This window comes from Mercenaria mercenaria, chromosome 6 (assembly GCF_021730395.1).
Source record: "Mercenaria mercenaria strain notata chromosome 6, MADL_Memer_1, whole genome shotgun sequence".
NCBI classification, from domain to species: Eukaryota; Metazoa; Mollusca; class Bivalvia; order Venerida; family Veneridae; genus Mercenaria; species Mercenaria mercenaria.
This window is the reverse complement of record NC_069366.1, coordinates 21,304,531-21,321,086: the sequence shown is the minus strand read 5'-3', so window position 1 is coordinate 21,321,086 and position 16,556 is coordinate 21,304,531. Positions and strand designations below refer to the sequence as shown.

The 16,556-nt window shown below is 34.1% G+C and overlaps 1 protein-coding gene across 1 annotated transcript; it reads left to right on the top strand.

Moving 5' to 3' along the window:
- The first annotated feature begins 118 nt into the window (after window positions 1-118).
- LOC123550269 (cilia- and flagella-associated protein 418-like) lies at window positions 119-16,400 on the top strand. Its single transcript, XM_045338693.2, has 6 exons — window positions 119-295; window positions 5,655-5,721; window positions 6,080-6,144; window positions 6,846-6,911; window positions 8,189-8,337; window positions 9,840-16,400. Exons 1-6 carry the CDS (start codon window positions 195-197, stop codon window positions 9,935-9,937), a joined length of 546 nt encoding a protein of 181 aa, XP_045194628.2. The 5' UTR covers window positions 119-194; the 3' UTR covers window positions 9,938-16,400.
- Window positions 16,401-16,556: the final 156 nt, after the last annotated feature.

Genomic DNA, 16,556 nt, shown 5'->3' with positions numbered 1-16,556 from the left:
ATTACATTTAAAATTCAATTTAACTTTATATTATTTAAGTATTCTTAAACACTTAGTATAAATACAATAAAATTAAAACTTATTTCGTTTAATATCAATTGTTTATATTGACTTAACATTAAAAATAATATTTTTCTTGCCTAGTTTCAGAAACAGGTTCTTTTTAAAGTTAGGCCAAATCATACTATCTAATCATGGCAGACGATATAGATGATTTACTTGATGAGGTAGAAGATAAATTTGTGAAAGGAAAGAAAAGACTTGAAAAGAAGACAGTCCAACCTAAATCCACAAGGTATCGCTAAGTCTGCATGTCAAATATCATTATCACACTCACAGTCTGGTGTCAAATCAAAATGTCCCCTAATCAAAACACTCGCATTTTGGCCCAAACGTCCCCCATTTGGTTTAGAATTTGGTCAAAACACCCCCAGTTTTGTTTTATATAAAAATTTATATATTTTTTTTTAATTTTCATTTTATAATTCTATTTTTTATCTTTTGTATCAGGAAGGTCTAATACGGGGAGTAGAAACTCTGTATAAATCAATACATTTATCTGTATTATGCTGTCGTCCATACCTGTAAATATCGACCAGTCGTTAGCGATCGATATTTTGTTTTCGCCACTATCGATTAGCGTGTAATTAGCATATTACCTCATGTTAATCACGGAGCTATAACACTTATTGTTCAAAGGTTTTACCAGTCACATGTTAAGTGGCGATAATTAGATGATCAGAGATTGATCTAAAGGGATTCTGAAGCAAAAACAGCATGCGACTGCTTGTGGTGATATGCTTAATTATTATGAATTAACTGGAGCTCACTTCCCTGAAGAAATATTTTACCACGTAACTTCAAACCTTTATCAAAGGGCCGATTTTTGTTGTATTTGAATAAAAAAATGGAAAATAACAGAAAGCTGACACTTTTCTTAATCTTGTAGAGTCATAATTATAATTATTGTTTATAATGTCAGATTTCTACATACAGAAACAAACATTCTTCTTGAACGTAGGGAATGTTTCAAACGAAATTGTTGTTTAAACTCCAAAAATTAGTTTAATAAATTTAATCTTAAAACTGATGTGTGAAAAATACAATGTATTTAAATTAAAATAACAATATTTTTTTTTTAAAAAGGCCGAAAACGAAGTTACATTTAGTATTCCGAACTTTTAGATAAAACTGCAGAAAATCATCTAGGTTTAACACGCATTTAAAGGATGAAGAACAGAGCAATATCATAAACAAATATTTTTAGGCAACAGTTTACAGTTTTGACTTGCTATTTTCATTAAAATATGTCCTAATTGTTTTGTTCTAAATACTCTGAATCAACAAGGCAAATACCATGTAAAAAACGACATCTTTCTCTCTGGGTAAGACAAGTCTAGATATAGCCATTTTCACAGGGCGAAAAGTAACATTAATGTAGATATTTTCCATTTAAAAACAGATGCAGGCAATAATTTCATGGCAGAACTTCTGTTTTCAACAAAAAAATCAACAAATGCTTTCCCAGATTTTCACTGAAAGGACGAGTTAAACTGTAAGGCGTAAGTGTTTGGGTAATAGCAGAATAACTTAAGGCATACGCTTCGATTGGACGACAGCATAAGATAAGATAAATGCCGGTTTCCAGTCCCCGTATCAGTTGTTCCAGTTTGTATTAAATATTTTTAATCCTATAGATCTATTTCTCAAAATAAATTTTATTTACAGAAAAGAACAGATAATTTATTCAGACTTGTACATGTGTACATCGTCAAATATACACTGAACATAATAAAACCTCAATAAATAAAATCCCAGTGACCGAATTTATATAAGATGTTCACATTTAACAGATACAGAGGATGAATTATTCTGTAATAATTGTTGATAAAGATAATCTATGTGACAATGCGCTTCTAAGATATAGACATAGATTAATTAACATATTTCTATTTTCTGTCTTTAACATCTCAATAAAGTTATACATACTGGGTCTTGTGTAATAACATAGTTTTATATACTTTTTTCTTATATCAGTGTAACAGGGACATATTAAAATAAAACGATACTCGTCCTCAACATCATTGAGATTACAGTATGTGCAGTATTGTTCACCTCTAACAGTTCTATTTACACCATATCTGCCAGTTTGGACATGTAGCGAATGAGATGATACTCTAATTTTTAGTAAGAAATATTCTTAGATTACTTGGCAGTATATCAAGGAAACTTGTATATAAATGAATCTTTTACATGGTTATATAAATTCAATACAGCACTGTTCTCTTTATCATATGCCAGTTCTGTATAAAACAGTCTGTAACTGTTTTCTTAAATAAAGGTACAAAAACTTCATCGTTTACAGATTCAGGATATTCCCACACATAATTAAAACCGTAGTTACAAAGTAAACTTTTAATATTTGACAGCCAATTTTTCTTTCCAAGACTACAGTCAGCAAATGCAATGTTATAAACTTCTTTTAAAATAACATTATCAGTCGCTAACAATTTAAACTAGTATTTAACGATTTTTACATTATTATCTTGATATATACAAAGGGTAATGTGCACGTTCCCCATATACAGCAGCATTACATGGGGGGAAATTATGCTCAAGTGGTAACTGACCACCGAAGACCGATCAGTCAACAGATATTTTGTTGTGGGGTCATTGCCCCTGTATGGTTGCACAAATGATAAACTCCATGTTTTAGTTCAGTAATTAATTCTTTTATTTTATGATGGACACCAATGTGTAGTTTATGTAATGTTATTTCAATATTTTAGTATAGTCCTGTTTTCCAAAATGTTATCAAAGTTCTATGTTCAAAATACAGTTAAAGATAAACACGTCCAAGACAAGCACCAAAATTGTATTCCATACAGTCAATTTAGTTTAGCGAAGTTGCTTGTTCGAAATTTCAAAGAAGACTGATTTTTAGTTGGAAAACAAATTATAAGTTTTCAAGGACAATCTCCAGGGTAACCATATTAGCCAATAAAAATTTAAAAGTAATTTTATATTTAAACCAATGAAAATTATTGTAACAAAAAGGTGAAATCATTTACTTAAGAATTTAGAAGTTTACTTAAGAACATGCCTGGGCTTCACACTTAATCAGCCAAGGAAGCCAAGGTGTTTGTTAACAAAAGCACCTAATGCAAAGTGCTAAAAGCAAAATCTGTTTTATAATCAAAATTGTTTAGAAAGTGATAAAGTAAAAATTTCTGACATGTTTAAGCAGGAAAATAATAAGTTAAGTAACACATGTCCAAGCAAATAATGTTACAAAATAGAAAAATCAATTTTGAATAATTTTTACTTAATTCACAAGATTTGAAATTAAAATAATAAAATTTTAATTTATCATTAAAATTTTATGAAAGAATTTGGCTGATTTTATAGCCTGGTTACACATGTATTTTGTTTAACATTAAGTATCTTTTTGCAAAATTTGAGATGGGCTCTTTCTATTTCTTTTGACTTATTATTACCCCATATTTCAGCAGCATAGCTAAATATCCGATCCAACAAATGAATCAAAAAGTTGACATAAGATTTTTGTCTTAAGTTGATATCTATTGCAATTAACTATTAACACATTGAGAGCTTTAGTCGCCTTTCCAATAAGCTGTTTAACACCTAAATTGTTTTAATCAACACCTTTAAACTATACATAGCTGTGCATTAATTGAGCTGTATATTAAAGCGAAGGCTTATCAAAATCCCCTTGATCAAAATCCCCTACACTGAAAAATGACAGGGTGTTACAAAATCCCCTTCATACTTTTGCAGGGGGGTATCATAATCCCCTCTGTGATTTTTGCTTATATCATCAAGTTCAAATACAATTATATACAACTTAAAAGTCTATTGCATAAAGCATGTAAATACAATGCCTTTAGCAAACATAATATGATTTGGAGCACTGATATCTATATATCTATAATGTTAATCACAGAGGGGATTATGGTACCCCCTGCCAATGTGTGAAGGGGATTTTGTAACACCCAGTCATTTTTCAGTGGAGGGGATTTTGATCATGGGGATTTTGATATACACTCTATTAAAGCTATATATATACTAGTACCAGGTGTCATAAACCCATTAATCACCAGTTATAAGGTGTGAACATTTGAGAAAGAATTATCCTTTTCTCGGCACAATCAAGATTTGCTGCAAAAAAGTCCATTTCTCGATATGGTATTAAAAGCACTTTTTAAGTCAACAAAAGCATAAAATACTTAACTGTTGTACAATAACATAAATTTAGAAAAACCATTATAACAAATAGGTGGTTGTAAATGAAGGCCAACATTTATTTTATTTTCTCTGTTTTGTGGAAATGCTGTCAAAGGAATATTTTTCATATACAGTAGGATATTTGATTGATGAAGCAAATAATTATGCAACACAAAACCGATTAACATTTCCATGCATACTAATTTCCAAAGAGTATAAGTAAGTAAGTAAGTAAGTAAGTAAGTAAGTAAGTAAGTAAGTAAATGTTTTATTTACGTGACATGTGCATAAGTATTACAATACATATACTCAGTACGTTTTTCGTTCTTTATGTTCATGCGCATTACAATTATTTGATGTGATCGAAATCTGGACTGAATGGATAGATGAAGGCAAACCTTTTGACTGTGTATATTATAAGTTTGGTAAAGCTTTCGACACCGTTCCTCATGATTTTTCATGAAGTTACGGCCCTTTATTTGTGTCAAATATGAATAGAGTTACATTGAAAAAAAACTTCAATAATTTTCTAACATATTTCATATGCTGTTAAGTGTAACTAGTTGATGACCCTTAGTGATTACATGGTCCCTTGACCATGACCTTCTTTTTTAAGATACTGCCATAAAATCTGGACCACTTGTACAGTTTTGAACACACATCTCAAAACTGACTTTCAGTGACCTTGATTTTGACCTACTTTCTTCTTTTTAAGGTACAGCAATGAAATTTGGAGATCTTATACAGTTTTGCACAACATTTTTTTGTGCATCTTTGTACATTTTCTCCCTTTACAATAATACAAATGCAATGTATCATATTTTCAATACCACTGTTCCTCTGACAATAAGCTGCTGTCTGTGGGTATTCATCGTCATTAGTGATAGGTCTTATTTAAAACACTTCCACTTTTTATAGGGTAAGGGCTAGTTTATTTTTCAATTTCAATTTTATGAACTGGCAGTTCTTGGGACCATTTTGTTTTAGAGCCACTGTACTTTTAACTGTTTTCTCTGTAGATTGTTGTTCTGCAGTTTATCCTACTTGATGATGAATTTGTCTACCGGATGGCTATGTAGTCCAAACCATTGTCTGAAATTTTAGGGCCTTGCTTGTGTGGTCATTTCTGTCAAGTGGTCATTATCATTGACTTTGTTAAAAGTTTTTCATGCTGTTATGTGAGGAAGCCTTTCAGCTGGCCTGGTAGTGCAACCCAGGTGCCTGCCTGCAGTGATTGACAGAGAGGCACATGAGGATAATTTCTGGATGGGCCTTTAAGGACTTACTCTGAATTTCCTCAGACATGGAAAGAAGTAAAGGTGTAATGTGATGATCATTTATATGATGTTTCTTTGATAAAGTATTTCTACAGAAACAATTTTTCAAGATCTTTTTTCTGTTAATTTCAGACGGAGACCAGAGGATGATGAAATGGACAAAATTATAGAAGATATATGTGGGCAGAATGAACCTGCTGTAAGTTGACATTGGCAGTTAATGACTTTATCAGCGTTTTCCTTGAATTGTGATAATATTTCTAGTTTACTTGGTACCCTTATTTCAGTTATCACTGCCTATTTGTCATTAGTTTCAATCACAGAAGAAACCCATTTGCCCATCTAGTGGTGAGAGTGAAGTAGTCTTTTCAAAGATCGTCTGATAGCAGTTTTTTATGGGGTTCTACTTTGGTGAATTTTATGGACTTTAATATTTTTTTGGCAAAATGCATTTCGAGAGTTTGTCCAAGTGTTTCTTAAAAGTTAACAGTATTTCATTGTTTATGTGATTTGTTTCTTTTATGGAAGAAAAGTCCGTTTATTTTTGTTTATTACAGATAGAGTGCAATAGTGTTAAAAAAATTCCTAGCAAAACCTCACAGAGAAGACCAGTAATTTCAAAGTAAGTTTAAAACGTCACATCAGGTAGACAAGAGATTGTTAAATTTATATTTTATTATAATATCAGTTACCAGAAAGTAACAGTTACATTTTTTGTAGTATTTGTAAAACCTGGCGCAGATATATTAAAAGATGAACCCATGGAAATTTTAAAGCCGATTTCATAAGGGAGGGCACAAAAAGAAAACTGTTTAATAAAAAGTTGTATGAGCAAAGTATAATAAACTATAACCAGGAAGTCAATATGTCTGTACATTTGTAACATTCTGCATCATTCCAAAACTATTGAAGGTAATTTGTTAATACTGAACAGTCACGAGAGGCCATTGCAATGTACATGGACAATACTTAACTCTATATTATTTATTTTTCTCCATTAAATTTACTTGTCTGAGGCTTAATTGTTTAAAGTGCTAAAGGGAATTTATTCAAACAGCATATAAAGTTGCAGAACATTGAAGGGAAACATAAAAGAATCATAACTGTATCAAGCTTGCATATTGTATAAACCATATTTACTGCATACATATTTAACACAAAAACTCTACATTACTTCTTCTCTAGGATCTTGGCATGTTTTACATGGAACGCTTATTTCAGGGTGGGAGGGAAGAGCAGCAGTGGAGGGTTCTAACACGTTTAAAGTACTCGACTAAGTAAAAGTTGTTTTTGCATGTTTAAATTGTATTACTTTATTTACAGGTGTTTTCCGTTGAGTATTGGGGGATCATCAGTCACAAAAGGACACGGAAACAGTGTAAATAAAAGGTTTGTAGCAATTAAATTGGTAAAACGATTTCCTCATTTATGCATAAATGTTGGAGGAGAAAAAGTGAAAATGAGACAGAACCTTTTAACTGATTAGTTCATGAACTGGTAATATGATTTATACCTTGTAGTTTTACTTTTTATGCCCCCGAAGGTGGGCATATTAAAATCGAACTGTCCATCTGTCTGTCCATGTAAATCATTGTCAGCGCTGTAACTCTGCCATCCATAAAGGGATTTTGAAATAACTTTGCATAAATGTTCACCATAATGAGACAACATGTCATGCGCAAGACTCAGACCCCTTGGTCCTAGGTCAAGGTCACACTTAGAGATCAGAGGTTAACATTGTCTGTTTTCTGTCCAGTCCATAACTCTGCCATCCATGAAGTGGTTTTGAAATAAGAGCTATCCTACTTTACCCAGATTTGGCGTCAGCGTCCTTCTGCGCCTGCACCTTGGTTAAAGTTTTGATGCACTTCCTCTTTATTTCTGTTATAACGTGATGCATTTGCTTAAATCTTAAAATAGATATTCCTTATCATCACCCACATCATACTGCACAAGATTCATAAATCTCAACCAAATATTTCCTGAATTATCCCCCATTTTTTACTTAGAATTTCAGGTTAAATGTTTATGCACTTCCACTTTATCTCAGTGTTTACAGAATAGATTTGATTCAAACTTAAAGTAGTTGTTCAAAATCATATGACACAAGGTCCATAACTCTGGCACCAATTTTTCAAGAATTGTGCCCCCTATTTACTTAAAATTTTATATTAACTTTTCACTAAATCTTTATTATTATAGAAGAAATTTGATTCAGACTTATAATAATTGTTAGCATCATTATGTACATCATTTGACACAAGGGTCATTACTCTGACACCTGTATTTTATGAGTTATCCCCCTTTTCACTTAAAATTTCAAGTTAAAGTTTTGATGCACTTCCTCTCTATCTCTGTTATTACCAAAATGATGTGATTCAAACTGTAAATAGTTGTACCACATCATCCCCCACATCATATGACACAAGGACAATAACTCTTGCACCACTATTTCATGAAAAATGCCCCCTTTTTACTGAAAATTAACAAAGAAAAATTTGTAGACTGTCCAATCTTTCTTGTTTGCAGAATTTTCTTAGCATTATAATATAACAGTTAACACATGTTACATTGTAGAACAAATTTGATCTAACCTGCATCACTACATATACCTTAATTAAGTAAGCCAAACATATCCCCCATACAACTGTATTATTTGTTTTCAGATCATGTGATACAATAAGATGCACATCGTGTGACTTTAAAGTTGCCTCCTTCGATGATTTTGACTGGGACAGTTCTACTGATTATTTATTTTTACGAAACAATGCACCAGACTTTGAAAGATTAAAATCCAAATTGTCTCGGAGAAAAGGTAAATTTATCAGAAAAATAAATTGTATGAAACTGGATTTATTGAAGAAAATAAATTCTGGATAGAATTTGACCTTAATTGCCCCGAGTTTGGACACTATTAATGTGAAAGTGTGTATACGAGAGCTGCCATGTGAAAACCAAAGTAAGGGCTTTGTGACAAGTATGGATCCAGATCAGCCTGCACATCCATGTGATCTAGATAGGCCTACATACTGTATATTAACCAGTTGCATATAAGTGCTGAAATTGATAAACCAACATTATGGATGTGGGGATAAACGAACAATATGGATGTGCATTAATCTTTATTCTAACACAACTCGCGTTAATTGCTATATAAAGATATCAGCCTGTATATGGATCTTTGATGAAATATGATATGCTGATACATTTTACCCCCTACGATTGTAACAGAAGAGATTCTACTTCTGTTCATTTACAAACAAATTATTCCAGGGCTAAATGGTCGTAAACAGCATTTCAAAAACATAATTATGATAAAAAGTCGTACCATCTTACGCGTTGGGCCGTAAGACACACTGATCTATGAGCGAATTAGCTCAGTTATGATTAAGCAGTGATGTCATAAAAGTATGACATAAAGACGATGAAGTATGAAGTCATTATGATGTGATGTCATACAAAAGTTAAGCTCGTAGCACTGGGTCAAATGACAACATTTGATGATTCTGTTCACAAACAGTTTGCGAGATCTTAGATTACTAATACTTCTCAAAATTCTGATAAAAAAAGAAACAAATATCTAAACGTTCCGTTGGCTACACTTTCTACCCATGGGGGTAAATCGTAACATCATTTGTCTCGAATTACACATTACACTGAAAATACAGAACTGTTAAATGCAAATTATTTGCATTGTTAGAATCGAAATAATAAATATGTTCCAATAGGTTTTATCAGTTGATAAAATATGGGCAGTCATTAATTAATGTGCAGTAATTAAATCACGAGTGTGTAGATGAAGTGATTTAACTATTATGCATCCTAACTCCTGCCCATATTTTATCAACTGAAATAATATAGGAACAGATTTATTATTTCTTAATCCTTACCAGTCGTAAAGCCCTGAAGTTGGTTTTACCATAGCACTCATATAGTTATGGTTCCTGGTGAAGGTATTGATCTTGGAATACAAATATTCAAGCACTTTATTGATATTGGTCAGTGTACATGTACTTACCGGTATACTAAATATGGCAGATTTTATAAACTATCTTAGAATGTTATGTCTGCATCAATTTGGGCAGAATTGACAATTATATTTCTAAGCTAAATCTTAATTTCTTATTTGATAAGTAATATGTAATTTTTCAATTTTTGTTACCATCAGGTTGTAAGCCAGTAAATGGAATCGAATGAAACTTGGGGAAAATTATCAATGGTAAAAGAGAGAGCATTAAGTTCATAGAGATGTTGCAGAAATAAGAAAATGTGTATTTTCAGATATTGTGGAAATGAGAAAATGTTGTGCATTTTCAGGTTACAGAGCGTACTGCTGCCAGTGTAGTCATATTGCTGTAAATACACTTACCGATGTAAAACAGTTACCTGTGAAGTGGGTCTGTGGACAACATTGATGTCACTTTATATATAGACAATAGTCCTGTGTTGTTAGCTGGACTATTCGAAGAATAAGTAGAGCTATCCTACTCACCACGGTGTAGGCATCGGCATCACACCTTGGTTAAGTTTTTCGTACCAGTCCACATTTTGACAAAACCTTTCGAAATAAAGCGTTGAAACTTTCAACTCGGAGTCATCCATATGGCCTTGCATGTTGGTCTGGACAGCACTGATGTTGTTCCTTACCAGTGTCATGATGCCTCCTTTTTTGTCTGCCAATTCTTTCACAGCGAAAACACTGGTATCGTCTGACTTTGAAGGATTTCTCTGGTTGTACATGTGTTTCCTGAATGCAACAGACATTGATGTCTTTTTCTTGGAGGATATGCTCAAGTTCAGCCTTCCTGTTGAAGACACCTTCCTCATACATGTTGTGGAATGAAGGAGGGACCCCCAGTAGCTGTGGGTGGACCCTGTCGAGTCTCTGAGCCCGGCACTATATCTACCTGGGGGGACCTCAGAGATTCAACACCACATTGCTGTATACCGGATGGCTGTGTAGTCAACACTTGTGTACCAACACCATGACCAGCTTTAGGCAAGAGGACAAAACTCCATCAAGGATTTTGTCTGAATTATGGCCCCTTTTCACTTACAAATTTTAGTTAAGTTTTTCATACCAGTTCATATTTTGTGTAAACTGTTTGATATGGATTTAAAACTTTTTATCACTTGTTTATTATAACAGTCTTTATCTATAGGCAAGAGTACATAACTCTGTCAACTATTTTGGCTGAATTATGGCCCTTTTTGGACTTGGAAATTGGTTTAGTTTTCGTACAAGTCCACGTTTTGTCAAAATTATTTGACATGTGGCTTTGAAACTTTGAACACTTGTTTATCATCATGATCTCCATCCTGTAGGCAAGAGTACATAACTCTTTTGAGTATTTTTGCTGAATTATGGCCCTTTTTAGACCTGGAAATCAGTTCAGTTTTCATACAAGTCCACGTTCTGTCAAAACTATTTGACATGTGGTTTTGAAACTTTGAATACTTGCTTATCATCATGATCTCCATCTATAGGCAAGAGTACACAACTCTGTCGACTATTTTGGCTGAATTATGGCCCTTTTTGAACTTGGAAATTGGTTCAGTTTTTGTACAAGTCAGGTTTTGTCAGAAATATTTGGCATGTGGCTTTGAAACTTTGAACACTTGCTTATCATCATGATCTCCATCTGTAGGCAAGAGTATATAACTCTGTCAACTCTTTTGGTTGAATTATGGCCCTTTTTGGACTTGGAAATCAGTTAAATTTTTGTACCGGTCCATATTTTGTCTAACCTGTTTGTCATATGGCTTTGAAACTTTGACCACTTGTTTACCATCATAGTCTACATATGTAGGCAAGACTACATAACTAGGACAAGGATTTGGCTCAGTTATGGCCCGCTTTTGAAAAAGAAATAGAAAGTTTCGTATACCATTCCATATTTTGTCCAAGCTGTTTGATATATGGCTTTGAATCTTTGAACACCTTCTTACTGTCATGGTCACACATTGCCATATAGTGCAAGACTTAGTCAGTTCCACAGATACAGGTACATTGTTTGTCTCATCTATTTTCTTCCTTTGTCTGAAAATCTCAGGTCATATTTTGACCACAACCATACATTAATTCTTCGAATATTCGAGCTTGCTGTCAACAGACAGCTCTTGTTTTAACAAAGATGTCATTATGCCCCCCTTCGAAGAAGTTGAGGTATATTGTTTTGCAGATGTTGGTCAGTCCGTAGACCAGCTGGTTTCTGGATGATAACTTAAGAACCTAGGATCATGAAAGTTGAAAGGGGGGTTGGTCATGACCAGCATATGACCCCTATAGATTTTGCAGTCAGTTGCTAAAATGTCAAGGTCACAGTGACCCGGAACAGCTAACCGGTTTCCGGATGGTAACTCAAGAATGCTTGGGCAGTTGATAGGGAGGTTGAACATGACCAGTAGATGACCCTTGTTGATTTTGAGATCAGTAGGTCAAAGGTCATGGTCACAGTGACCCTGAACAGTAAAACGGTTTCCGGATGATAACTTAAAAACGCTTGGGGCCTAGGATCATGAAAGTTGATAAGGAGGTTGGCCATGACCAGCAGATGACCCCTGTTGATTTTGAGGTCTGAAGGTCAAGGACACAGTGACCCAGAACAATTAAACAGTTTCCGGACAATAACTTGAGAATGCTTGGGCCTAGGATCACGAAACTTAATAGGGATGTTGATCATGACCAGCAGATGACCCCTATTGATTTTGAGGTCAAAAGGTCAAAGGTCAAGGTCAGTGACCTGGAACAGTTAAATGGTTTCTGGATGATAACTCAGGAACACTTGGGCCTAGAATCATGGAAGTTGATAGGGAGGTTTGTCATGACCAGCAAGTCACCCCTGTAGAGTTTGAGGTCAGTAGGTCAAAGGTCAGGATCACATTGACCCAGAATAGTAGAACTTTTTTGCCAGATAGCTAGAGAATGCTTTAGTCTAAGATCACATTTGATAGAGTTTACTTATGATTGGTAAATGACCCATAATTATTGATTTGAGGTCAGTACATTAAACATCCAGTACACAGTGACCAAATAATTTCTGTTCCTTGTGCAATTACTGAATGCATCAAAGGGGGCATCTTGTGTTCTACGAGCTCTTGTTCAACATGAAATCAGTGCACCTGTTTTCTCTTTATTCACTTTTGAACTGACAATGACAAGGAAGGTTTTCTTTGGTGATATTTTATGCTTGTATAGAAGATGTCACCTGTAATATCCGTCCATCCATGGATTATGTATGAAAAATAATTCCAAAGCTATGTTTGGATTTTTATGAGAACTGAGTTTTGTACATTATTTATTCTATCACTCTTTACTAAGTACTTTATTTTTATCTCTCTAATATTTACAAGACTGCCTGTAGATATAATTTTTTTCTGTTTGACTTCAGTTTGAATTTTAACGGACTGGATTAATATGCATCTTTTAGCAAATTTAAGGCAGTTTTTATATCTTGTGGGATGGAAGATGGTTATTTATGTCTTTAGTTTATTAGAATTGTAAAATCTAGTAGTCCTGTAAAATCTTGAGAGGGATTTAGGTCCTTTTTGGAATTTTTTATGAGCTTGAATGTAGCAAACTGATATATGAGTGGAAAATAATAGCATTGCCACAACTGTGAAATTCTGGAAAATAAGTCCGACACAAATATTACCGTAATATAAAAAAAAAAATATCACCATTATCCCACTTAACAGTTGAATTGTAAAAGAACAGTTACTGAGATTTTTTTCTCAAGGATATAGAAAAATGTAAACCAACACGACAGTTTTAAGAAAAAAAAAAAACAATAAAAAAGAGAATTGTTTTTAGCAGGTATAACATTTCATGAACTTACCTACATGTTGTTTGGCTCGAGTGTCATATTTATGCCCCCCTTCGAAGAAGGTGGGGTATATTGTTTTGCAGATGTTGGTCAGTCGGTATGTCTGTCCTTAGACCAGTCTGTTTCCGGATGATAACTCAAGAACACTTGGGTCCAGGATCATGAATGTTGATAGGGAGGTTGGTCATAACCAGCAGATGACCCCTATTCATTTTGAGGTCAGTAGAACAAAGGTCAAGGTTACAGTGACCTGGAACAGTTAAACCGTTACCGGACAATAACTTGAGAATGCTTGGGCCTAGGATCATGAAATTTGATAGGGAGGTTGGTCATGACCAGCAGATGGCCCCTATTGATTTTGAGTCAGTAGATTAAAGGTTAAGGTCACAGTGATCAGGAACAGTTAAACTGTTTCCGGACAATAACTTGAGAATGCTTGGGCCTAGGATCATGAAAGTTGATAGGGAGGTTGCTCATGACCAGCAGATGACCCCTATTGATTTTGAGGTCAGAGGTCAAGGTCACTGACCTGGAATAGTTAAACAGTTTCTGAGTGATAACTTGAGAATGATTGGACCTAAGATCACGAAACTTAATAGGGAGGTTGATCATGACCAGCAGAGGTCAGTAGGTCAAGGTCACATTGACCCAGAACAGTATAACTTTTTTTGCCAAATAACTAGAGAATGCATTGGTCTAAGATCACATTTGATACAGAGTTTACTAATGACTGGTAAATGACCCATAATAATTGATTTGAAGTCAGTATGCCAAACGTCTAGTGCACAGTGACCAAATAATTTCTGTTCCTTGTGCAGTTACTGAATGCATCAAGGGAGGCATTTCATGTTCTATGAGCTCTTGTTACATTAGTTGTTTTTTTTTCAAACCAGAGAAAGTTACCTTGACACAGGTAACAGTACTGTCTTGCCACACCTAGAAAGGCTGAAGATGTTTGCATGAATAATGAAGTTTCTGTTTCATCCATACATAATTTTCAGTAATTCTATGTTTAGTCATTGTACGTCAACCATGTCGCATAAGTAGTTTTCAGCATGAAGAGAAATGCACCATTCACCCTGTTCAACATATTCTTCTTTGTGACAGCATCTGTTTCATTGTTTTTCACATTTCAACATTAAAACTGTGATCAGAGATTGGCCCCAAAGCTTAACCTTTTTATTCACAACAACCCTCATATGAACATTGTTAGAAACAACCAATAGCAAGACTACATTGTTTTGAGAGTGGTCTCAAACCAGGATACAAGGTTATAGAATCTCAAAGCTCATCTGATTGGCCGATTGTCTGAAACTTAACTGTATTTTAGCAACCTTAGTTTTAACTCCTAGAACAAGGTTTCAAATATCCCAGTAGTATAACATAACATTCTTATCATATTTTGAAAGGAACAGTCACTGTTTGTAAGCAAAGTGGCCTTTCCTTAGTAAAAAATGTACCATCTGACAGGCTCAGACCATCATAAAATAGAGGGTTATGATTCACTAGTCCTTGACAATAAATGAGCCATGCCATGAGAAAACCAACATAGTGGGTATGCGACCAGCATGGATCCAGACCAGCCTGCGCATCCGCGCAGTCTGGTCAGGATCCATGCTGTTAGCTTTTAAAACCTATTGGAATTGGAGAAACTATTAGCGAACAGCATGGATCCTGACCAGACTGCGCCGATGCGCAGGCTGGTCTGGATCCATGCTGGTCGCATACCCACTATGTTGGTTTTCCCATGGCGCGGCTCAAATATGATCTGCAGGGAGTTTTTTTGTATCTGATATTCTAGCAGAAAACTGCTGTTCTTGTCACTTTTTGGGGGTGTTTTAACAGAAGAGAAAACATGTGTTTACAGATGGATTCTCGCACTTATATGCTGTTAAAATACTTTTTTATACTTGAGCATTCCGTGGCAAAGCGTAAACGTATAACGGCCTCAAAACAAATAATTCAAAAGAAAATGATGTCAGCATAAAAAAACAACAGGTCAGACATTCTGGTGCATTTCATGGAAATTTAATGATGTTGAGGGACAATGTATTCATTTATTAGTTTTTATGCATTTTGTGTTAGAATAGCATTAGCACATGTTCATTTCATGCAGGCTCCCTGGGAGATATGTTCTTTGGATGACCCTACAAAAAACTTGTTAAAATGGTGTTGATTTAATGCCTGCCAGGGGGGGCAGGCCTTCTTTTCCATGTATGACTATACAAAATTTCCTCTGAATCTTAAGGTCAAATTACAAGTAATTTGGTAAAAATGTTTCTTCTTTTACTCTGTATGAAAATTGTTAATTGTTTGAACTTGGAAACACTGGTGAGAGATCTGGGGTCATTATGACCTGCTTGTATTTATCGTCTGTTTTTGATAAATGTGTAAGTTTTTAATACAGTAAGTTCTAATTATCACACTGACAAATATCCCATTTCAAACACTTCCATACAAGTTATATTTCAAATGTTTTTACTCTTTTTGTTTTCATCTACACTGCACAGCTTATTGTTTTTCCCATATTTAAAAGATAAATTCACAACAACCCTCATGTGAAACTGGTGCTGGGTTTATTATGAAAAATCAGCTCTAATTATTCTTATTAAAACAATACCATAATAATTCCAGGAGTCTGGCTATTTACTGGTATCATTAAATTCCTAACTGCATTATCAGTTAAAAAAGTTTGTGTTAAGCTGACAATTTAGTATGCTGAAGGTGATTTCTGTAACAATGCTACCAAGTGTCAGAATTTAAAATTAGAATATCAATATTAAAGAGAAACTAAAGAAACCTTAGTAGATATATATAAACCATGTGATATTTCAAGCTTATGTGATCTGTGAAAACTTTGTTGTTAAGAAATACATCTTACTGTTTGGATGTTAGTTGTAGTTAGACTTAAAACATTCCACTATGTTGATTGAGATTGAAGCCTATAAATATATTGTCACTTTTCTTGATGTAATTCAAGTTATAAGTATGTATAATAAATGCCAAAAATGTAGTACATGCTTAAATGCATTAAATTCTTTTAAAAAACATACTAGTAGGTTTATTCTGTATATATTCCTTATATTAAAAGAAGGCCAAGAAGCATATGAAGGACTTCATTTATACCAGTACTGGAATTGTTGTTCTTTTGGAAGTGGGGCTAGCTGTTCAATAAATAGTTTTTGGCCCCTTACTTCTTTGACCTTCA

What these genes read in the sequence shown, in the direction of transcription:
- LOC123550269 (XM_045338693.2), top strand. Translation starts at nt 195, where the DNA reads ATGGCAGACGATATAGATGATTTACTTGATGAGGTAGAAGATAAATTT. An exon ending in GTGGGCAGAATGAACCTGCT is followed by an intron (nt 5,722 to 6,079) that starts GTAAGTTGACAT and finishes TGTTTATTACAG; the next exon opens with ATAGAGTGCAATAGTGTTAA. An exon ending in CAAATTGTCTCGGAGAAAAG is followed by an intron (nt 8,338 to 9,839) that starts GTAAATTTATCA and finishes GTGCATTTTCAG; the next exon opens with GTTACAGAGCGTACTGCTGC.